Source organism: Lynx canadensis, chromosome B3 (genome assembly GCF_007474595.2).
Source record: "Lynx canadensis isolate LIC74 chromosome B3, mLynCan4.pri.v2, whole genome shotgun sequence".
Classification (NCBI taxonomy): domain Eukaryota; kingdom Metazoa; phylum Chordata; class Mammalia; order Carnivora; family Felidae; genus Lynx; species Lynx canadensis.
Genome location: NC_044308.2, coordinates 144,771,124 through 144,791,878, shown reverse-complemented (window position 1 = coordinate 144,791,878; position 20,755 = coordinate 144,771,124). Strand labels below are relative to the sequence as shown.

The window sequence follows — 20,755 nt, the reverse complement described above, 5'->3', positions numbered from 1 at the left end:
GTATTTATTTCTGAGAGGGAGAGACACATACAGAGCACAAGCCGAGAAGGGGCAGAGAGAGAGGGAGACACAGAATCTGAAGCAGGCTCCAGGCTCTGAGCCGTCAGCACAGATCCTGACGCGGGGCTCGAACTCACGGACCGCGAGATTGTGACCTGAGCCAAAGTCGGACGCCTAACCGACTGAGCCCCCCAGGCGCCCCAAGTTTTGTTTCTTTTAATCAACAACATTTTGATGAAAATAATCTAGGCAAAAAAAGAGCTTTTTTCTTAGTCCTAAAGATATACATACACACACAACAGACTTCTTTTTCACTTCAATGAAAACGAAAGAGAATCCCACTTCAAGTGAAATCAAAGACCCAGAATTCAGACTGGTAAATATGGTGCTGAGCATTTGCTATACAAAATGATTGCTGAAGTGTTCCTTTATAAACACTATGCTCCCCACGTTTTTAATAGAATATCATTTACTATTATTTCAGTTTATACAAAACTTTTCCAGAACACAGATAACAGCCCAGGTCACCAACAGTACGACTAACAGCTGCTCATCAGTGGCCCTCACATGTGGTAACACATGCTCATCACCATGGACGGTCCCCAGATATTCAGCCTGGAACTGACCTGCACCTGCTCATCTGCTCTACACCTGAAATCAATAAAGGTAATTAAAACACCGGCTTTCGTTCTTTTCTGAGGATCCTAAAAACTTATGGGACCCTAAGACACAGTAATCAGGACCACAGAAATATTTTTACTTCCTTTATAACCACATTTAAACTCAGACAGACAACAGCAAAAGTCACGACAGGATCCAAGCAAGCGGGCTCGGTGCAGACACAGCAAGGACATGCCAGACGAGCAAACCGTTTGGAGACAGCTTACATAAAGGAGCTCACGTTTATGGGAGCTGACAACTGCTACGCTTGTTAGAACCAACTTCTCCAGACAATGACGTTTAAAGTAAATACAACAGAAGAGGAGCCTGTCCTGCAAGCTCATACTTTACAGCTGTCTACACGAGCCAAAGAAGGAAACGTAGTTCCTCTAGTCAGTCTGAAGCCCCCATATAAAAATGTTCCCTTAAATATTCTGCAACATGCACCGTAGTAATCTGCAAAGTACTGTCCACCCTTAAACACAGGTTTGAACTGAGCAGCTCCAATTATATGCGGATTCTTTTCAATGAATACACTGGAAAATTTGGGGGGCATCTGTTGAAAAGAACATTTTTCTCTAGCTTCCCCGATTGCGCGAATACGGTACGTAAACACATAGAACACACAAAGCGTGTGCACCTACCCCAGGTTATCAGTAAGGCTTCTGGTCAACAGTAGGCTGTGTTGTTTGAGGGACAACTGTGTTTGTTCAAAGTGTACTGAGATTTCCACTCCCCGGGGAAGGACCTTCTGCCTCCTTCGACTTCCCCGCCATGCTGCCAGGAGCGGCCAGGGCAGGACGGACATCCCTCACGGCAGCTACCGTCTCCGGGCACCGTGCTGCACCCGTGAGCTCACCACTGCCCTTCTTTACAGATGGGGACGCGTCAGAAGCTGGAGGGGCACCTGGCATGCCCCGGGGCGGGCAGCAGGGGGCATGCCAGCCAGGGAGCCCAGGTCTACCTGCCGCCACAGCGTTCCCGCCAGACCCGACAGCACCCCCTCCCGCTCTACATTCCCGTCACCTCACGCTTCCAATACTTAAAGACACCTTTGGGGCGCCTGGGTGGCTCAGTCGGTTAAGTGTCCGACTTCAGCTCAGGTCATGATCTTATACTCGGTGAGTTCAAGCCCCGCGTCGGGCTCTGTGCTGACAGCTCAGAGCCTGGAGCCTGCTTCGGATTCTGTGACTCCTTCTCTCTCTGCCCCTCCGCCTCTCACTCTGTCTCTCTTTCAAAAATAAATAAACAACAAAAAAAAAAAAAAAAAAGACACCTTTGCTGTATTCCCCAATTTTCTCCAGCTTTTTAAAAACAGAGATAGATCGGGGCGCCTGGGTGGCGCAGTCGGTTAAGCGTCCGACTTCAGCCAGGTCACGATCTCGCGGTCCGTGAGTTCGAGCCCCACGTCAGGCTCTGGGCTGATGGCTCAGAGCCTGGAGCCTGTTTCCGATTCTGTGTCTCCCTCTCTCTCTGCCCCTCCCCCGTTCATGCTCTGTCTCTCTCTGTCCCAAAAATAAATAAACGTTGAAAAAAAAAAAAAAAAAAACAGAGATAGATCAAGATGTTTTAAATTACAAAAACGGTCCACGACTACACTGAACAATTCAGACGACACGTCGGCATACAGAAGGCGGCATGCCGTACAGACAGGGAGGTCAGGAGCGCACATCTTATGTGCTGTTTTCATGGTGCAAAGCGGACGCCTTCCAGTGAGAAGTGGGGTCTTGGATCCCAGGCCTCAGGTCTGTGTGGGACAGTGGCCGGAGCAAATCTCACCGTGCAACGCTTCGGAGGTCGCTCATCAAAGGGGACACGGCTTCCACTCAGCTCTGTCGGGACGCTGGCCGTGGGCACCCAACCACCAGGCCGCGAGGAAGCCCCGACGAGCCCTTGCAGACGCCACCCGCGGAGGCCCCGGCAAGCAGGAGCCGAGGCCCCGGGCCACCAGCCACGTGAGCAGAAGGGCGGAGGCAGGGTTTCCGCGGGAGCCTTCGGGCCTCCTGCTGAAGACCCGCTCACCGCAGGGCTGTCCCTGGCGGCCGCTGAATCCCTGCCACGGCAACCAGAGGGCTGATGGGTGATCTGTCACGCGGCCAGTCAGTGGAACAAACGGTGAGAGAGTGAAGTTCCCTTTGAATCCACTGCCGTCATCCATTAACGGGTTTGCCTGGCGAGGCTTTCTGTTGTCTTGGAAGAGTTCTCCTCCCCCGGCCCCCGCAGCACCCCTGCCCCATGGAGCCCTCCCCACCGCCCCCTGCCCAGCCGGGAGGACCCCGGCGGGAGGTGAGGGCGGCCAGCAGAACGCGCTCCTGGAGACGCTGGGCTCGCCACCGGCGCAGGGGACAACGCTCCAGCAGGCTCTCCACGCGGAAGCACCCGGGGCGGGGGCGGCAGGGAAGGTGAAGCCCACCCGGGGGCAGGTGCGCCGAAGGGCGACCGGAGGCAGAGGCGACAGGGGAGCCAGCACCGCCAGGGCTGGGTCACCGGGCTCGCAGAGGGGTCGTGAGCTGCAGCTGGTCAGTGGCCACCAGGTGCGGGAGAGGGGACCGCAGCCCTCCCTTTTCTCCGCCCAGTGCGAGAATAAAGTCCCTCCTTATCCTCTCCGAAGGGACCTTCTGCTCCCTCGCCTCCCGCCACCACGGACGCCATGTTGGAGATGGCAGACCTTCCCCGTGGTCCCCGGGTGGCCGCCAGCGTTGACAGGACGGCGCGGACCCCGCACCGAGGGCCGCTGGGGCCGGGGCGCCCGGTGCGGGGGGAAGGCCGAGTGCGCCCATGTCAACTATCGCAGGAGCTTGGTCTAGTAAGAGGCAAGGACAGTGCAGTGTCCGGGTATTCCCGGAGCCGTGCCCCTGCTCCCACACGGTGGCGCCCTTCCTTGTTAGACAAGGACACGTGCTGCAGTTTTTACAGGTCTGTCCGCCCCGCGGAGGACTCAGAAGACACCCCATTCATCAAGATATTTATCAGCTCATTATGGCAAAATTAGAGAGAGGCCCAATTCCAACATTTAAAGGCATATTAAATCCTTTGGGGACAAGAGCAGGTTGGGAACGAATACATATGTGAATAGAGAGTAGGGCAGTGTTTATAAAAGCCATTTGACGTCCACTCTGCAATTTCTAAAACGGGTAACTACAAAGACGTCATAACATGAAAATGCCTGTATCTGTGGAAAAGGACGCAGTACGACAAACACCTAAAAACAAAAAATATATATAATACTGAAAATAAATACGCTAAACATTTAAAAATGATGATGCTACTTTTGTCCCATTCAGCTTTTTCCAGATTTTTCTAAGGAACGCACGCTTTCAGTGGGAAGCAAGACCCTACTCAGCTGTCGTCTACACTGCAACAAGCACCATCTGAGACCACACCGGCAGACCGAGCAGGTGCATGGAGAGAGGGCCGAGCAAGCGGCAGGGTCGGGTGGTCCCGGGGGGGCATGCGGCCTTCCCAGAGACCAGACCCCGTTTCTCCGCAGCCGCCGCCCTCTGCAGACGCCCACGAGTGCTTCCCCGGCAACACCCCGACTCTCAAGTGAAAAGCTCACGCGGCGGCTGTTCCCACGTAAGGGTGCCCCGAGGTCTCCCCCCAGCTCACCGCCCTCTCCGCTACAGCCTCCAGGAGAAATCACTGTTTGGTCGAGGCATCAAAAAGAGCTACACCAGTAGGGCACAGCAGTGCGCCTCCTCCCCCATGGTCACCAGCCCCGGTGTGGTCCTGTGGACAGCCAGCCGGGAGCCTGAGAGCAGAGTCACACCTCGGCCCCTCTCCAACAGGACGCCCGCCCCGAGCCCGCTCCCAGCTCCTCCTGTCCCTCCCCCAACCCCTCTCTCACTCAAGCCCCGCGGGACTGGAGCTTCTCCCCGAGCCCACTGCAGGCGTGTCCCCGCGGCAACCGCTCCCATCGTGCCCAAGCAGGCGCGGCCGGGGTTCTGGGTCTCCTCTCCAGGGGAGGGGGCGCAGGGGTGCACTCGCCCACCCGGGTCCTCGCTCCGCGAAGCCCGGACAAAAGGACGACGAGCCCCGCACCTCAGCTCCATCGCGGGTGCAAAGAGCACACTGAGGAGAGCCGGGAGGCCGGGGATGTGGGGCATCAGAGAGGTCTCTCTCAGCAGCATGGTGGACCCTGCGGGACGGGCAACAAAGGCAGCGTCAGGGGCGAGAGTCGCTCTGCAGGACCCCGCGCCCTCCTGGCACACCCCTCGTCCCGTGTCCCCCGCTCCGCGGAGTCCACTCCATGGATGCGCCCCACGGCACCCCACAGCGGACGCCATCAGACCTGCCGGGGACCTCTGTCTGCCTGCTCTCCTCTCCTCTCCTCTCCCCTCCTTCCTTCTCACTGGGCCATCGGCTTTGTCCCAGGGCCAAGCCCTGTTCTACTCTGGGGACAAGCATGATGTAACGAATGACCGACCCATCAAGAAACCGACACCCGCGCCCTCGTATAAAAGGAAAGGTGATGCTCTATCTCTTAGCCTCGCAGCAGCTGGCGCGCTCAGAAAATGGCCTCCAACTGTGGCACAAACACACGCGTTCGCTGTCATCACGGGACAAACCACTCCTGGTAACAGAGTGGCGCAGGGAGAAGAGCACGCGGCAAGTGAACACAGCCCCGCTCACCGGTGGCGTTGACTGACAGGGAAGCCGCAACCAGCATCCTCTGGTAGAGGTCCTCAGGGGCGTCGCTGATGATGACAGAGTTGATGCTTTCCTTCTCGATCCAAACACACCTGAAAGGGGCGTCGGCAGGAGACGGAGGCTGAGCCACCCACCGGGCAGCGTGCTCCGTCCAACCCGCAGCTGGCACGACAGACACAGGCAAGCGCGCGAGCGCAACGCTCAACAGGTGCAAGCCTCTTAACGTCCCAGCGGTCCTTGGCGCCTCCTCTTCTCGCCTGGGACCGCCGGCTCCCACCCTCGTCTCTCGCAGGCCTCGGCCTCGAGCGACACCCGCGTGCCGACAAGGCCCAGATCGCCACCTCCGTCCCAGGGGCCGGGTCCCGCGCTCCCAACCTGGAGGCCATCAGCTATGGCGCAGGCGGGCCCCCGGCCCCCCCTTCACTTGCCAGCAGAGGCCCCGTGGCCACTTGGAAGGCCCTCCTCCGCTCTTCCCCTTCCAGTGTCACTGACTCTACTCTCACACCGGCCTGCTGACTCCACCCGGGAGCTCTCGTGAAGTTGTCTGTTTCCGCACCTCCTGCCGGGGACTCAGCGTGGCCCACGATGTCCCCACCCGGGATTCCGGCAGTGGGCAGCCCCCGAAGTACGCTCCTGCCTGACACCCTCCTCCTCCACACCCTCCTCCTCCGAGATCCAGTGCGTTCTTCCTACTGTGCTCCGCACACCTTCAAGCGCCCACAGACCCCCTGCCAACCTTTCGGAACCGCAGGCTCTAGCAAAGGGCCGGTGGGCCCGAGCGCTGCACCCCTCACGGCTCCAAGAGGCGCCTGCTCTAGGCATCCAGCCGTCAGTTTACCTTGTAGCCAAGCGACTGTTTAAAGGGCACGGTAAGACTTTCCAACTGGCTTCAGATGTCGAGACCTCGCTTCTGGAGCTCGCCCTCACCACACAGCTCTGCAGCCCCTCTGTTTCCGCCCTCCCTCCAGCCTCACACACTTACTCAGAAGTGCAGGGTCACAGCGAGGCCAACGCCTTCAGCCAGCCTTCACCGCCCCTCACTGCTGCTCCTCAGCCTCCCCTGCATTCCTCCTGTCCAGGATCTCTGGAAACCTCTGTGGCCTTCCGGGTGTGTCATGATGTTCCAGAGCCTCACCAACCCATCCCAGGGGGACCGGTTTTCCCTCACACACCACCCCCCCACCCCCGGACCCACAATTTTGGAATCACACCGAGTGCACTTTGGTCACTATTGTTCCCCTCAAACCATAAACAGTTCCCAGAACACAGTGGCATTCACACGGTTGCTGAATGAATAACAATACAGAAAAAATGAAGTCTTGGTTGGAAGATTCTCAAAAAGGTCTTACACAGAACAGCTTTCACGTAAGAGACAAAGAGTACCTCAGATCTGGAGGTAGGAGAGAATGAGAAGGAGCTGGAAAAGGGAACGTCCCAAGAGCTTAGACATAAAGATTAGTTTCTGAAAAGCTCTATAAACAGGGGAGCAGAGAAAAAAGGAACCCACGGGGAACCTAAGCTAATCATACCTGAACTTGGAGATTCTAGTCAAACTGTGACACTTCAGTTCATAAGGGTTAAAAGGCCCGTGAAGTATTGCCTGTATATACAAAATATGCAGAGTGTTACCAGTAAGCGAGTTATATCACTTAATACGCATTTAGGGGCACCTGGGTGGCTCGGCTGGGCATCCATCCAACTCCTGATTTCGGCTCAGGTCACGATCGTGAGATTCATGGTTCGTGAGACCGGGCCCCACGACGGGGTCTGCGCTGACGTGCGGAGCCTGCTTGGGATTCTCTCCCCCTCTCTCCCTGCCCCTCCCTCGCTCTTGCGCTCTCACGCGTGCACGCTCTGTCTCTCCCTCTCAAAATAAACATTTAAAAACTTAAAAATACACACATTTCAAAAATCCAAAAATCCAAAAATCAGCTCATGTGCTAAAGAAAACAGCTACGCCTCAGCTACGACACCTTCAGGTTCGGTGGGAAGAGATGTGGCACGGGTGCTCTTCTGGGGACACGATGACTCTTTGCTTAGCGTTCCTTGACAGGAACGCTTCAGGAAGACACTGGCCAAAAAAAGGAAATGTCGCCCAACACCTGAGTGACAGTATTCTTCTCACCGCACCAGACCAGCCCAACCGAGCAGGGAGCGCCGGGGACACACGGCCCAGGGCGGGGGAGGGGGGGCTCTTCTCCCACCAGGCGGGCACCCCCGCGGGTTCCCGCTCTCCACAGCCCCTACGCCACCCTCTCCCCCGGGCAAACAGGCACAGCGGCCTTAGGAAAGGCTGGTTGAAACACAAGAACTAGACTAAGCACCTCTTTATGCCAGGCCCGGCTTCTCCCCTCACTAACATAGGCTCCACGGCCAAAAAAGTGTCAACATTAAAAACCAGGAAGAGAAAAACCCATCGGGACCACTGGCTTACGACTCAGCACATAAACGTAAAATTATCTTAAGTTTTTAGGCTGTATTTTATTTTTATTATTATTTTTTTTTAACGTTTATTTTCGAGACAGAGAGACAGAGCATGAACGGGGGAGGGTCAGAGAGAGAGGAAGACACAGAATCTGAAACAGGCTCCAGGCTCTGAGCTGTCAGCATGGAGCCCGATGCGGGGCTTGAACCCACAGACTGTGAGATCTTGACCTGAGCCGAAGTCGGAGGCTCAACCGACTGAGCCACCCAGGCGCCCCTAGGCTGTATTTTAAAACAACTCCTATAAATTACCTTGCAATTGGGAGCCCCCAGTTTATTAGAAGAAAAGCTCTCCAACAAAATCCGAATCAGGTACTTTTTGTCATCTTTCATGGGTGACGGCATAGACATATCTGCTATGTCTTCCACGGACTTGGAGAAGAGACCCTTGAGAGCTTCGTGGCTTTGCTGAAGAGAGTAAGGAAAGTTCATTTTGCCAGAAGAAAAAACTGTACTGAAAGCACTTTATTCTAAGCTAATCAAAGTACTTCACAGGCAGGACCTTATTCTAGGCTGACTACTAGGCCTTTAAGGTCAGGAAAAAATCTTGTCAAGTATGTCAAACAAAAGAAGTAAGACAGGACTCGTTTAAGGCTCAATTTCATCAGCCTTCCCTACCTCTCGGCCATCAGAAAATTGAAGAGACTGAGAAACAGTTCTTAAGAGAACTTTCCGTACACAAAGTCTCTGCTGCACACGGGGGACACCGCCAGAATCCCTAAAGTGGCTTTCGCGTAACCAAACACAAAACCCAGCCGGCTCTCGGCTACCACCCTCTTGCCGGTCCCCGCTCTCCCTAATCCCAGCCCCTGCATCCTCAGCAGACGCCACAGAAGGGAAAGAATGGCCTTCGACATTTGATTCAAACGTGGCATCTCTGAAGCCTTCCGACCAAGAAAAATAGCTTTAGGACAGATTTTGAAAGAAACGGTTGAAAATCATTTTGAAATACGTGAAGTACTCGGAACAAACGTTTATTAATTACTTTCATCAGGGAGCTAAATCTTAGAATTCGTTACAGAAAAAACAACTCCCCAAATGGAAAACCTTTCTATACCTTTCATTCCAAGAAGGAAAAAACAGCTTAATGATAGGAAACCAACAAAGCGACGCCCAGCCGCCATGATTTAGTGTCAAAGAAACCTAGACCTTCAAAACGGTGCCAGACACACTAACTGTCCACCCGTCGGCATCCTGGGAGAGGAAAGCAGGGCCCCCCCGTCCTCCCCCCTCCCTCCCTCCCCCCCATCTCTCCCCCCCCGCCCCTCCCTCCCCCCCCACCGTCTCTCTCCCTCTCTCACACGCACGGCCACACGCGCTCCAGCCACCAGGACGGAGGTGCGTACTCTGGACTCGTAGGGCTCCTCGGCGAGCTCGGCGTAGCCCTCCTGGATGAGGACGTCCCTGACGCTGACGGTGTCCTGGGCCCCCGCGCACCGGTACACGTCCACGTGCAGGACGCCGTGCACCACGGAGAAGACCCTCACGAGGAGGGCGCGGCCGTTCACGAGGGAGGCGAAGCGCCTGCCGGCCTCGCGGCTCCAGTGCTCGCCGCACACCAGAGACTTGGCGGAGGGCCGCATCCCGCGGATCTTCAGCTCCAGCGCCTACGGGACAGAAGGGCACGGCTGACCCGCTTCCGTGACCCAGCGAGCCGCTCCCCCCGGACGCTGCCGCCGGGCGGCCCCGAACCGGGGTCCGCGCCAGCGGTCTCGTCAAAATCCTCCCAGACACGCCGCGGCCCACCGACCGACCGACCGACCGACAGACGGACGGAGAAGGTCGACGTGGGGGGTGCGCGCCCGAGGAGGCGCGGGAAGGGCAGGCTGCCCGTCACGCGGTAGGTCGCGGGAAGAGAAGGTGACGGCGCGAGGGACACGGTCGGCGGCCCCGCGATCGTGCCGTACGGAGAGGGACGGCGGCCGCGCCCGCGCCAGTGGGGCACGAGGTGCCGAGTGGCGGAACCTCCACGCCGTGCGCCCGAAACGAACGTCAAGCTCGTGTCGACTAGACTTCGCCAAAAATAAGGAAAGGGTTGTGTATACTCTGAAAACACAACTGGGGGCAAGTGAGGACGTCGCAGGAAAGGAAACGCGGGGCTGCTCTTCTACCGGAACGGAAGTTGGGAGTGCAGGACGCCTTCCGGACGGTTTCCGCGAGGACGGAAGGCGCGCGGGTGCGTCTCCGGGCCCCCCAGGCTCTGGCTCGTCGCAACACGACCAGACCCCTCGGAAACAGCATTCAAAACGCTACGGAATTGAACCGCTACTCTTCCGCTAAGCGCCAAACCCTGCACGTATCTGAACTCGCTCCGCCAACAAGCCCGCAGCACTACGTTTCTGGAGAACGGCAGACACCGACGTGGGCCAGTGTGACACGGCGAGTCCCCCCCCCCCCCACCACCAAGTCTGGGGCCCGGCCTGCCTGCGGGGGGAGGACAGGCCACGTGGGCTCCACGGGCCTTCCCAGCTCCTGAGGCCGCAGGGACTTCGCCGCCTTACCTGAAACGGGAGTTCGAGAAGTTGACAGGGAATCTCCATTAAAAGATCCAGATCCACGTGAGACCTGTTGCCATAGTCCACAAAGAACACCTGGAGGAGGGGAGAGGACACGCTTCGTTTGGCACAGGGTCACACGCCACGCAACCGTCTTCTCGAGCTCCGGAACCGCAGGAGTCTCGTGACCGGAACTTAAATCCACACGTCGCTGAGGGGAGTAACTGCTTTGCGAGGCTACTTTTCTAACTGAAACGATTTTATAATTTCCACTTAAAATTAGACAAGATCTTCTATAAGCTGCTACAAGTTTGCCTCGCTTCCCTCTGCGTGATTAGTTACAGAAAAACACACCTCAGCAGAATTCCCAGAAACGTAAAGGATTTGAGCTCGAAAGTAGCTCTCTTGGTCAAAATCAGTGAAAGGCGCCAGGCAGACCAGGTCCGGGTGCGGGTGCATGGGCAACGGCACCAATTTCAGTCGGTTTATTTCAGCAGTGAGCTTTCTCAGAATCTTGGAGGTTCTCTCATCAACCCTGTATCCCCAGAAGTGTCCTACCTCAACCACCTAAAAAAGAAGGAAACAAAGCAGAGGTGACCTCCAGGAACGATTTCTATGAAAAGGTTATCACAAGCCCACACGGCAGGACAGACACACGGTACTGCGACCCGAGGGATCCTACAGGCTTTTGACAGGTGCTTACAAGAACACTCGGGGCTCGCGGGTCACCCACGGTGAGGAAACGTGTGTCACAGACCCCTCTCAGGTGTGCGACTCGCCAGCACGCTCACCCACGAGAGGCTCCGAGCCGCGAGCAGCCCCGGGGTGGGTGAGCCAAGTCCGCAGAGTCTGCAGGCGCCCTCGGGGGCAGCGCGGGCGGGTGTGGTGTGAGGGCACAGCCCCTGCGAGAGCAGTGACAAGTGGGAGGAGGAGGAGCAGACACTCCATCGAAAAAGGCCTCACTGAGCGGCCCCTGCCCATGCTGCCAGGTGCAGCGAGGACCCACAACCGCCAGAGTTTTCCAGCAGCCTGGAATCCAGGTTTCTACGTGGAGTCTCCTGATGAAGCGTGGCCAGATTTACCAGGAAGCAGACATGTATTTCCACTGAAATTTTTTTTAAGACGGAGGGGCGCCTGGGTGGCTCAGTCGGTTGAGTGACCAACTCTTGGTTTCCACTCAGGTCACCATCCCAGGGTTGTGGGATCCAGCCCTGCATTGGGCCCCATGTGAGCGTGGAGCCTGCTTGAGACTCATTCTCCCTCTTAAAATATATAAACATCCAATTAAAAAAAGTAGTAAAAACCACCTTAAAGAATGATGATGCTGATGGTAGTTCTGTTGACATAAACTGAATAATACAGGCACGCGTCACTATGCCAATGAACATTTTCACGTGTCACATCGAAATTAATGTTTTAGCATTTTAAACTTTTTTTATGACATAATTACAGAGAAAGAGCATGAGTGGAGGAGGGACAGAGAGAGAGGGAGACACAGAATCCAAAGCAGGTTCCAGGCTCTGAGCTGTCAGCACAGAGCCTGACGCGAGGCTCAAACTCATAAACCACAAGATCATGACCTGAGCCAAAGTCGGACACTTAACCCACTAAGCCGCCCAGGTGCCCCCCGCCCCGCTTTTTTAAACATTTTTTTAAACGTTTATTCATTTTTGAGAGACAGAGTGGCATTTTAAATGTACCTAACATTTTAAAAATTAGACTTTGATTCTAGAATATTTGTGTTTCATTTTCTGTTACAGTTCCATTTCCATTTAACAAGTACAATAATGCAAGCCCACCCACATTTACTAGATCACTAAGGTGCACAGGCTGTGTGCATGTGTGTGTCTGTGTGTACAAGTACATGCACTATTTCATGTCTACAGCATGACAATCCTAGGTTAAAAAGACAGAAAAGCTCTAATGATTCAGACACACCATCTCACCTCTGTGACATCAATTGTTAAGAGAAGATCTGTAATTGTCTGGGACCTGTCGACTGTGTTAAATGACACCTGCATGGGATCTACTGTCTGCTTCTGGAAGTCCACATTCACCCTACATAATGTGATTTAAAAAAAAAGAAAAAAAGAAAAAAAGACAATAAAAGTCAGGTGTTACAAAGAAAACACATTTACATATGTGAAGTCACTGCTCAAACTATTCCATTACTTATACAAGAAAAAACCATTTTAACACAAGAAAAGAACATCTTGTAAGCTGGCAATGACAATTTGATTTCATCCCAAATCTGAGTGTGTGATGGCTTTCCGAGCTGCCCGGGGCGGGGGGGCGGGGTGGAGCGTGCACCCAGGGGTTATACACCACCCCCAGGGGTGTATTCTAAAGGTCTAGACTCTTACAGAAGACCTACTTTTAAGGGCACACATTCTAAGACCTGCCATATTTCCTAACTTCTGGTTTCAGAGGTGAGTGACTTTGACTTTTCCTAAAGTACGAGAATCCATGCCTGGTTCAATGTTAGAAAACACATACGTGATTTTCTAGTAAACCATGGAGACATAATTCATCTCTTAAAACAGTAAGACAGCAAATGCTGAAGTCTGAGGACATGAAATACAAATGTGATAAAAATACAATTCCCCTTTCCTAATACTTTCTTTCTAAAATGAAGTGGAAGAATTATGAGAGATCCTAACCCAACTCTGCCCAGCTTTCAGACCCACTTATTAAGAGTGATTCAGGCAAAGCTCCCAGCAGGACACACCCTCCCTGGGCTACAGACCCAACTCCCTGCACCTTCAGAGCCTCAGAATCAAAACCTCAACATGGAATAGTTGTCGATGGGACGTGCTTCCTTCCCTCACCAATTCCAAATTCCTGTCAAGGTCCTCACAGAATCAAAAAGATCACAAATAAGAAATGATGACTGAGGGCGCCTGGGTTGGGCGTCCGACTTCGGCTCAGGTCATGATCTCACGGCTTGTGAGTTCGAGCCCTGCGTCGGGCCGTGTGTCGACAGCTCGGAGCCCGGAGCCTGCTTCAGGTTCTGTGTCCCCCTCTCTCTGCCCCTCTGCCACTCGTGCTCTCTCTTGCTCAAAAACAAATAAACATTAAAATTTTTTTTTAAATGATGACTGAGAATTCCTCCACACGGTACTGGGACAGTGTGACCCAAAGCAAAGGCATCTGTTACATCCCGAAGGGTGATTTAACTCGGTCCAAGAGAATCAAATCCATACGCCCAACAGCATCTGCCGAGTGCCGAGTGCCACTGCTTGGGGCCGCCACGTGGGCAGCTCAGCCTTCCTGTAGCAAACGAGGCTGGAGGGAGAGCCCCCGTCAAGAGGAAGGGGTGGCTGGTGTGGGCCGGCACCAGGGTGCTCCCAACGCATCTCCGTTTTTGTCCCACCATCCACTCTGCTGACCACAAAGAATACTCCACTTTGCTTAAAAAGAGAAAATGAGAGGCGCGTGGGTGGCTCCGTCGGTTCAGCATCTGACTCTTGATTTCGACTCAGGTCACGATCTCACGGTTCGGGAGGTCGAGCCCCACGTCAGGCTCTGTGCTGACAGCGCAGAGTCTGCTTGGGATTCTCTCTCCACCCCCCTCTCCTCCACCCACACGCTCTGTCTCTCTCAGAATAAATAAGCCTTAAAAGCAACAACGACCGTATTTGAGACTGTGACAGCAGGCAGACAGGGGTGCCCGCCCGCCTTCTGAAAATACCTTGTGTTCCTGAGCTTCGAAACTGCCCCTCCTTGGACCTTCCCCTCGATCTCCTCTGCAGAGTGTACATTCAGCTCCAGGGCAACTTTCAGCTGAGACATCTTGATCGCCATGTACACCGCGGGAAGAGTTTTAAATCTCTCTGTCGGATTACGTGAGAACTCCACGAAGGCTCTGCTCCACAAACGTAAAGAAAAAATCAGTTCTTCAGGAACCTGAAAAGGAGAACTGAATGCATATTAATTTCTCTCAAAATGAGATGCACATTTTTAATTACACCTCTCCTCAGAATACCAGAAACTCTTCATTCCACAATTAAGAAGTTTTCCTTAAATGAAACTACCCACTTAAGAGAAACAGAAATCACAAGGACCTGTCATCTCGGTAAAACCGAGCGCCACCCTTATGAATTCCCCCACGTAACGCAGGACGCACGCCAAGTGCGAATGAGACTTTCAGCCAAGGAATCTTGACTCTCACAGTGAACACAGGATGACGGCTCCGTGAGCCCCCACGGTTTTTCTATTTTACTGTAAACTAAACACAGAGGACAGAAAATCAAGAAGAGGTCAGTCTCTCCATGCTCCCCTCCACAAACAGCACCGGGCTGACCCCCCAGGCAGGCTGGCGGACACCCCTCGCCACCAGGCCTCCCACATCCCTGCCGGAGGAGAACCGAGCGTGCGCTGAGGGCGTCTGCTGGGCATTTCCCGGGATAAATAAAGCTTCAAGTTCACACTTGCTTGTACACGAATGCCCTGGGTCAAAACATCATCGTCATGCAAAAAGACCTACGACCCCTCCAAGTACCGTCACGGAAATGTGGACGTCTGAGCCCCGCGAAGGACACGGCCGGTGAGGAGGGGCCGGCAGGGACGAAAGTCGGCCCCTAGCTTGGCCCTGCGCCCAGCCTGTCTGCAGCCTGAGCCCGCTGCCCCGGGAGCACCGGCTGTCCTCCGCCCTCCTGCACCCCCCCCACCGCCCTCCTCCCCCGCCTCCCGGTGGACTCCCCGCTGAGCACGCGCACTGGCCTGTGCCCAACTCGCTCCCCTCCTGTTCTGTCGCCTTCTCTAGCCGGCTCCTGAGTTTCTCCTCAGAAAGCTTCTTTCACACTGAGGCCACACTTCCAGAATGCCCATCTTACAGCAGATTCTGAACTCCCGCCCACGGGACCCCCGCCCGCGCCCCTCCTGCCGGGGGGCCGCTCCTCACGGCCCCCTCCCACTCAATGCCATCTGGAAGTCTGGAAGACCTGCCCTCGTGGACCCCCATCCCCTTTGTCCTGTACACACGACCAACAACCAAGCCCAAGAGATCTTGTGTCTCACCTGTGGCCTCCTTGGTGTCAAGGGTTACCTTGCTTTACACGACTGCCAAGGCTCCCCCTCTTCTCCGTCCTCTGATCGCGTCTTACAAAACGGCGCAGCTCCGACACCCGGGGGTCTCCACACACCCGTCTATCCGTCCTCATCCTGGCCAGGTGGCCACAAAGGACCATCCGGCATAGAGCACCCGACCTCCACGACACACACAGATCTGACACAACACCAGCTGCCGGCCACACGGCCTCCGCCCCGGCCTCGTGCGCACCCCACTCTCTCCAGAGACCCAGGTGGGCTCGCGCTGGGCCCCTACGGGAGCAGCGCCTCTTCCTGCCCCAGCAGCCACCTCCGCCGCCCACCTCAAACACCTCCTCGGAACGTCCCAAGTGAACATGACTGCTCCGAGCCCCAGAAAGAATGTCTTCTGACCACCTGGGCCTCCCTGATGACAGTCCGAGACGGACAAATGTCTGTGGAACCCCACAACTAAGCTGACACCCCACCGCCAGGCTGGAAGCTCCACGTGGGAAGAGACGCTGTGCTTGTGAACTTACCACCTGTGCCCGAAGGCCCTTCACGCCTGACACCACTTCCTCGCTCAAGAAAGCCCTGCGTGACCCCATAAGGAACACAGCCTCTACTCCCTCAAATAGTGATTTGGGTCATCCTTTGTCCTTACACACTCGATGCACAAGGACGGCTCCTGGTACAACCAGAAGAGCACAGTTACACCTCCAGTAACTGACATGACATTGCTATTGTGGCTAAAAAGCCAGAGACAAGGAATCGTGTAAAATAGGATTAAAATACCTATTAAAAAAAAAAAGGCTCAGACAGGAAGAATATGAAACAGACACAGACTCCAACCCAGTGACAAGATCAGACTTGTTGGCTGCCGGCCACTCAAACCCGGCAAAGATCACCCACGCACAACTGGAGCCAGAGCCAAGGCAAACGCGATTTCTCTTCTCTTTCAACCGAGTGACCTCCTAAAGGGGCTAAGCTGTGAGCCTGGTGGTCCGCTACCAACAAGGTCCAATGACGCCTGGGGAGTCAGGACAGAGAGCTTCGCCATGTGGCTCCAGTTTTAAATAAGTGATTTGTAAACGTGATGAAGAATCTCAGCGTAATCTGAGGGGCCCCTAGGTGGCTCAGTCGTTAAACACCTGACATGGGCTCAGCTCACATCTCATGGTTCGTGGGTTCGAGCCCCACGTCGGGTGAGCTCAAGCCTCATTTTAAGTGAGCCCTGCTTCTCTCCCTCTGCCCCTTGCTCACTCGTGCCCCCCCGCAAACAAACAATTTCAGTGTAATTTGTGTTTGAATATTTAAGAAGACTTGAGATACTATAAGCTAAGCTAGTTCAATCTGTAACCGCTGTGGACAGCACTGAGACCCTGTCAGGTTATGAAAATCGATGTATTAATCACAGGAACAGAACTTACAATGTCTGAAAAACTAACCAAACTGACATCAGCTTAATAAAAACAATTTATAGACCACCAGAAAAAATCTCCAATGTTAAAACTAAAAATCAATTTAAAACCATAGTCTTTTCTTCACACAAACATTCCCTCCTAGAAATAAAAACTCAAAGGGACGCTCTGAGCCGGGCCATTCTGGCCCTTATACCTGCAATTCAGATAAGGTGAAAGGTACTCAGCGTCCGCAGTACTTGTCTGCCAAAAATAATTAGAACACACGTGTGTTGAGTAACTACAAGCAGGGAGGCCCTATCCTGGGGTGTCTCCACGGCCTACAAAGTAACCTATCACCAGTGATGCACCGTGACCACCTAGGGGCAGGCAACTCCCCGAGCACCGTCCCGGCACCGCAGGGCGTCACCGGGCCTTGTCGGTAGCAGACCCACAGGCTCACGGCTTAGCTGCTCTAGGAGGCCACGCGGTTGAAACAGAAGAGAAATCGCGACTGATAACAAGACAGACCAAAGCCACATTCCACGGCCACGTGGAACAGCCCGAACAGAGACCCATTTCTACGTACACTCAGTTTTAAGGATTCGTTCCCGCAAACGTTAAAAACGTTACGGCTCTTTCATAACTACAGCTGATTGCAAAAATATACTTACTTTGTACCATCAAATACAACGGATTTGACTTGACCACACTGTCTAAAGAGAGACTGTAGTTGTTTATGGTAGAGAAATCCATAGGGAGGAATGTGCTTCAACTGTAACACACAAAGCAGGATTAGTATTTAGTATTAGTATTTTAGCATCAGAGCAGACATAGAAGCTAAGGAAACAGTTATGATGTTCATAACTGTTCACAAGCTAAAGCCGCTACACATTATTTTAGTTCACAAAAACATAGTTTACTGTCTTTAACCATAAGATGTAGACTCTACGGACAGGTGTACCTAATGACTAATGACTTACATCGTAACTAAGCTTCAATAATAAATACGTGCTAAATAAAAGCTAACTCTTTCTCTGCCAAAATAATACAAAAGTCCAACAGAAAAAAAAAGCTGTTTTTTTATTTTACTTTAAGCAAGCTGACTACACACGTCTCTTGGCACAACCCCTCCTACGTACATGAAGGGAACCAGCAGGAGCTCTGCCCCACGGGCCCGAGGGGCACCACACGCCGTGGCCACAAGTCAAGCACACTGAGCTGCAAACCCCTCCCGGCCCCGACTGCTTGCTTTCTCCCCTACGTCTGGGTGATCAGCGTTCCAGGCTCTGGCTGGGCAGGAAACCTGGGGCCCCTGCACCAGCGGTCCCAGGCCCCAGGAGAGGCTGCGAGAGGTGGGGGGGGGGGGGGGGGGGGGGAGAAGCCCCGGTTCTGAGCTGCCGGGTCAAGCGTCCAGTGGCAAGGTATGGAATCGCCCCAGGACTCACCCACCATAAGAAGGAAGGATGAGGGTAAGTCCCCACATCGAGGGGTCAGCGCAAGGCTCAGGGAAGCAGAATATAAAATGCGTAACAAAGGGCCTCTCAGGTAGGGGTTGAGTCAACGCGAGCTATCGTCTGGTCTTCCTAATGCGCATGGAGGGCAAAGGTCTGGCCCCAAACCCCACTCGTGGCAAGCACAGCTGGAACCTGACCAGGACCCTGCGGGATCCTTGTCGCCGTGCACAGGGCAGGGGAGAAGACCACATCTCGAGTCAAGGAAGCCAAACAAAAGAGCCTTGTCCGGCCTGAAGACCCACAGGGGCAGAGTCCCCAGCAGCGATAAGAGACTAATGACCACTTTTTACATTAAAATTCCCTTCAGCTGCCTGCCTGAGCACCAGCAACGTTCAGGCTCATCCCAGATCTCCACAACACTCAGTCGCCTGTGACCCTCCCCGTGCACCTGCTCCCTTCAGTGATCGTGGCGACGTTACCAACAGGAAAAAGCTGGCATGCTCGAGCGCTTACTGTAGGCCAGCCACTTTACCGAGGGCTTTACACCCCTCTGTCAGGTATAAACTGATAACAGAACCGAGTGGTGCAGTGAAAGTCCAGTTCCCAAGTACTTTATTCCAGCTGTGCATCCTGACATTTCCACGTGCTCAGGTTTAACCAAACGGTCCACAAATGTTCGTCCAATGGTCCATGCCAATGGCTGAGCATCAGATTCACCGAAAACACATATTATTTAAATGTTAATTTCCAGACCTTTCCTTCTAGTTCAGATTTTGTGGCATGGAGCCCTGAAATATTTAAAAATAAACAAACACTCTCTAGGTGATTCTACTGGGCATTCAGGTCTGTGGATCAGTTTAAATCACAGTCCTAATCTGACAACCAATAACATTTCACTTTGTGTAAAATGAAATTGTTAACTAAATATTCTTAACCTTATGGAGAAGGGTCTTAAATCCTTCAAAAGGGCACATTATCAGTTAGCCATAAATATGTAACTTCTCAAGGCTATCTTTCCAGGCCAGGTCTGCAAAAAAGGAAGCAAGACTGAGGGCAAGTAGATGTGTGTGAAAAGGTCAAACAAGCTGTTGATATCCACTGAGAGGCAAAAATCCACCAGGTACTTGTAACAATGGAAACACCTGGAGAAACACAACGTTCTGTAGCAGCCACACTGAAACGAAGCGCCTACCACGATGGTGGTCTTCGGGTCTTTGCCGGCCAGCTCCCTCACCGCCATCTCCTCGTCAGGCTGTCCGAAAGTAAAGTAATTTGGGTAAAAAGCACCCGCCAATACAACCTGGAAGAGAATTGTACTTTCATGAAGTAACGTTATTTATCAGTCTGTCTCACCAACACACAAATCTCTTCCCAGAACGATGTTAACAGCTGTAAGGTAAAAAATGAGCTTACATTAAAAAAAACTAGACCTTCTACCAACTGAGCCGAAAGTCCCAATTCTGGTTATTTTACCGGAAAAAGAGCAGCAGTCCAGACACAGTCTTTCTTCAAAGGACATGGAGCCCATCTCAGAAGGAGGGCTAGGAAACAGTGCCGGGTACGAGTGAGGGCACAAATGACTCTGCACACTTTCCTCCCTGCTCCCCAGCAAACTCCCCTCTATAGGAAGGGCACCTCTCCACACTCCAAGAAACACATCCAGTGTGCACTTCTATTTTTTTTTTAATTTTTTTTAACATTTATTTATTATTGAGAGATAGAGAGACACAGGGCATGAGCAGCGGAGGGGTAGAGAGAGGGGGAGACACAGAATCCGAAGCAGGCTCCAGGCTCCCTCCCAGCTGTCAGCACAGAGCCCGACGTGGGGCTCGAACCCACAAACTGTGAGATCATGACCTGAGCCGAAGTCAGTCACTTAACCAACTGAGCCACCCAGGCGCCCCAATACACACTTCTAAAAAGCACTCTGCAGGGTCCCTTCTTCAATCAAAATATCATTCGAAACAAACACTCACAGAAGACTCTCCCTCCTTTTTTTTAAATTTTTTTTTTTCTTTCAACGTTTATTTATTTTGGGACAGAGAGAGACAGAGCATGAACGGGGGAGGGGCAGAGAGAGAGGGAGACACAGAATCGGAAACAGGCTCCAGCCTCTGAGCCATCAGCCCAGAGCCCGACGCGGGGCTCGAACTCACGGACCGCGAGATCGTGACCTGGCTGAAGTCGGGCGTCTAACCGACTGCGCCACCCAGGCGCCCCAAGACTCTCCCTCCTTAAAGCAATCTGAAACCCAGAAAAACACCGTCTTCTGGCATCATCCTGTTTGCAGACATCTTCCGTCAACCCAATTCGACGCGCTTGATGCACACAGACGTCCTCCTCCTCCTGACCCCAAAGTGGAAACAGTAGCCACTTTTCTAGACTGTGCTTCCTTCCACACAATCCCCGTAAGGTCCCGTCCGACAAGCTAACTTGATCACGGCCTCCAAAGTTAGTATTTTCAGTATAAGGGAATAGCTATATATGTTGAATAACACGAAGAACATTTTTAGTTTCTTGAAAGCAAAAAACCAAGGACCCCTCCTGAAACAGGAACAATGGCTGGCGTGCTATAGAAACA

At 53.4% G+C, this 20,755-nt stretch overlaps 1 protein-coding gene across 1 annotated transcript in view; it reads right to left on the bottom strand.

The window, feature by feature from the left end:
* Nucleotides 1–20,755, bottom strand: part of TDRD9 (tudor domain containing 9) — a 119,593-nt gene that overhangs the window by 16,613 nt on the left and 82,225 nt on the right. Inside the window, exons 22-32 of the mRNA XM_030320112.1 lie at nucleotides 19,367–19,474; nucleotides 17,392–17,492; nucleotides 13,981–14,154; nucleotides 12,236–12,347; nucleotides 10,644–10,856; nucleotides 10,296–10,385; nucleotides 9,141–9,401; nucleotides 8,047–8,202; nucleotides 6,840–6,910; nucleotides 5,293–5,402; nucleotides 4,702–4,798 (exon numbers count right to left, since the gene is read on the bottom strand). Of these exons, the coding sequence (XP_030175972.1) occupies nucleotides 4,702–4,798; nucleotides 5,293–5,402; nucleotides 6,840–6,910; nucleotides 8,047–8,202; nucleotides 9,141–9,401; nucleotides 10,296–10,385; nucleotides 10,644–10,856; nucleotides 12,236–12,347; nucleotides 13,981–14,154; nucleotides 17,392–17,492; nucleotides 19,367–19,474 (1,493 nt within the window). The remainder of the gene's footprint in view (nucleotides 1–4,701; nucleotides 4,799–5,292; nucleotides 5,403–6,839; nucleotides 6,911–8,046; nucleotides 8,203–9,140; nucleotides 9,402–10,295; nucleotides 10,386–10,643; nucleotides 10,857–12,235; nucleotides 12,348–13,980; nucleotides 14,155–17,391; nucleotides 17,493–19,366; nucleotides 19,475–20,755) is intronic.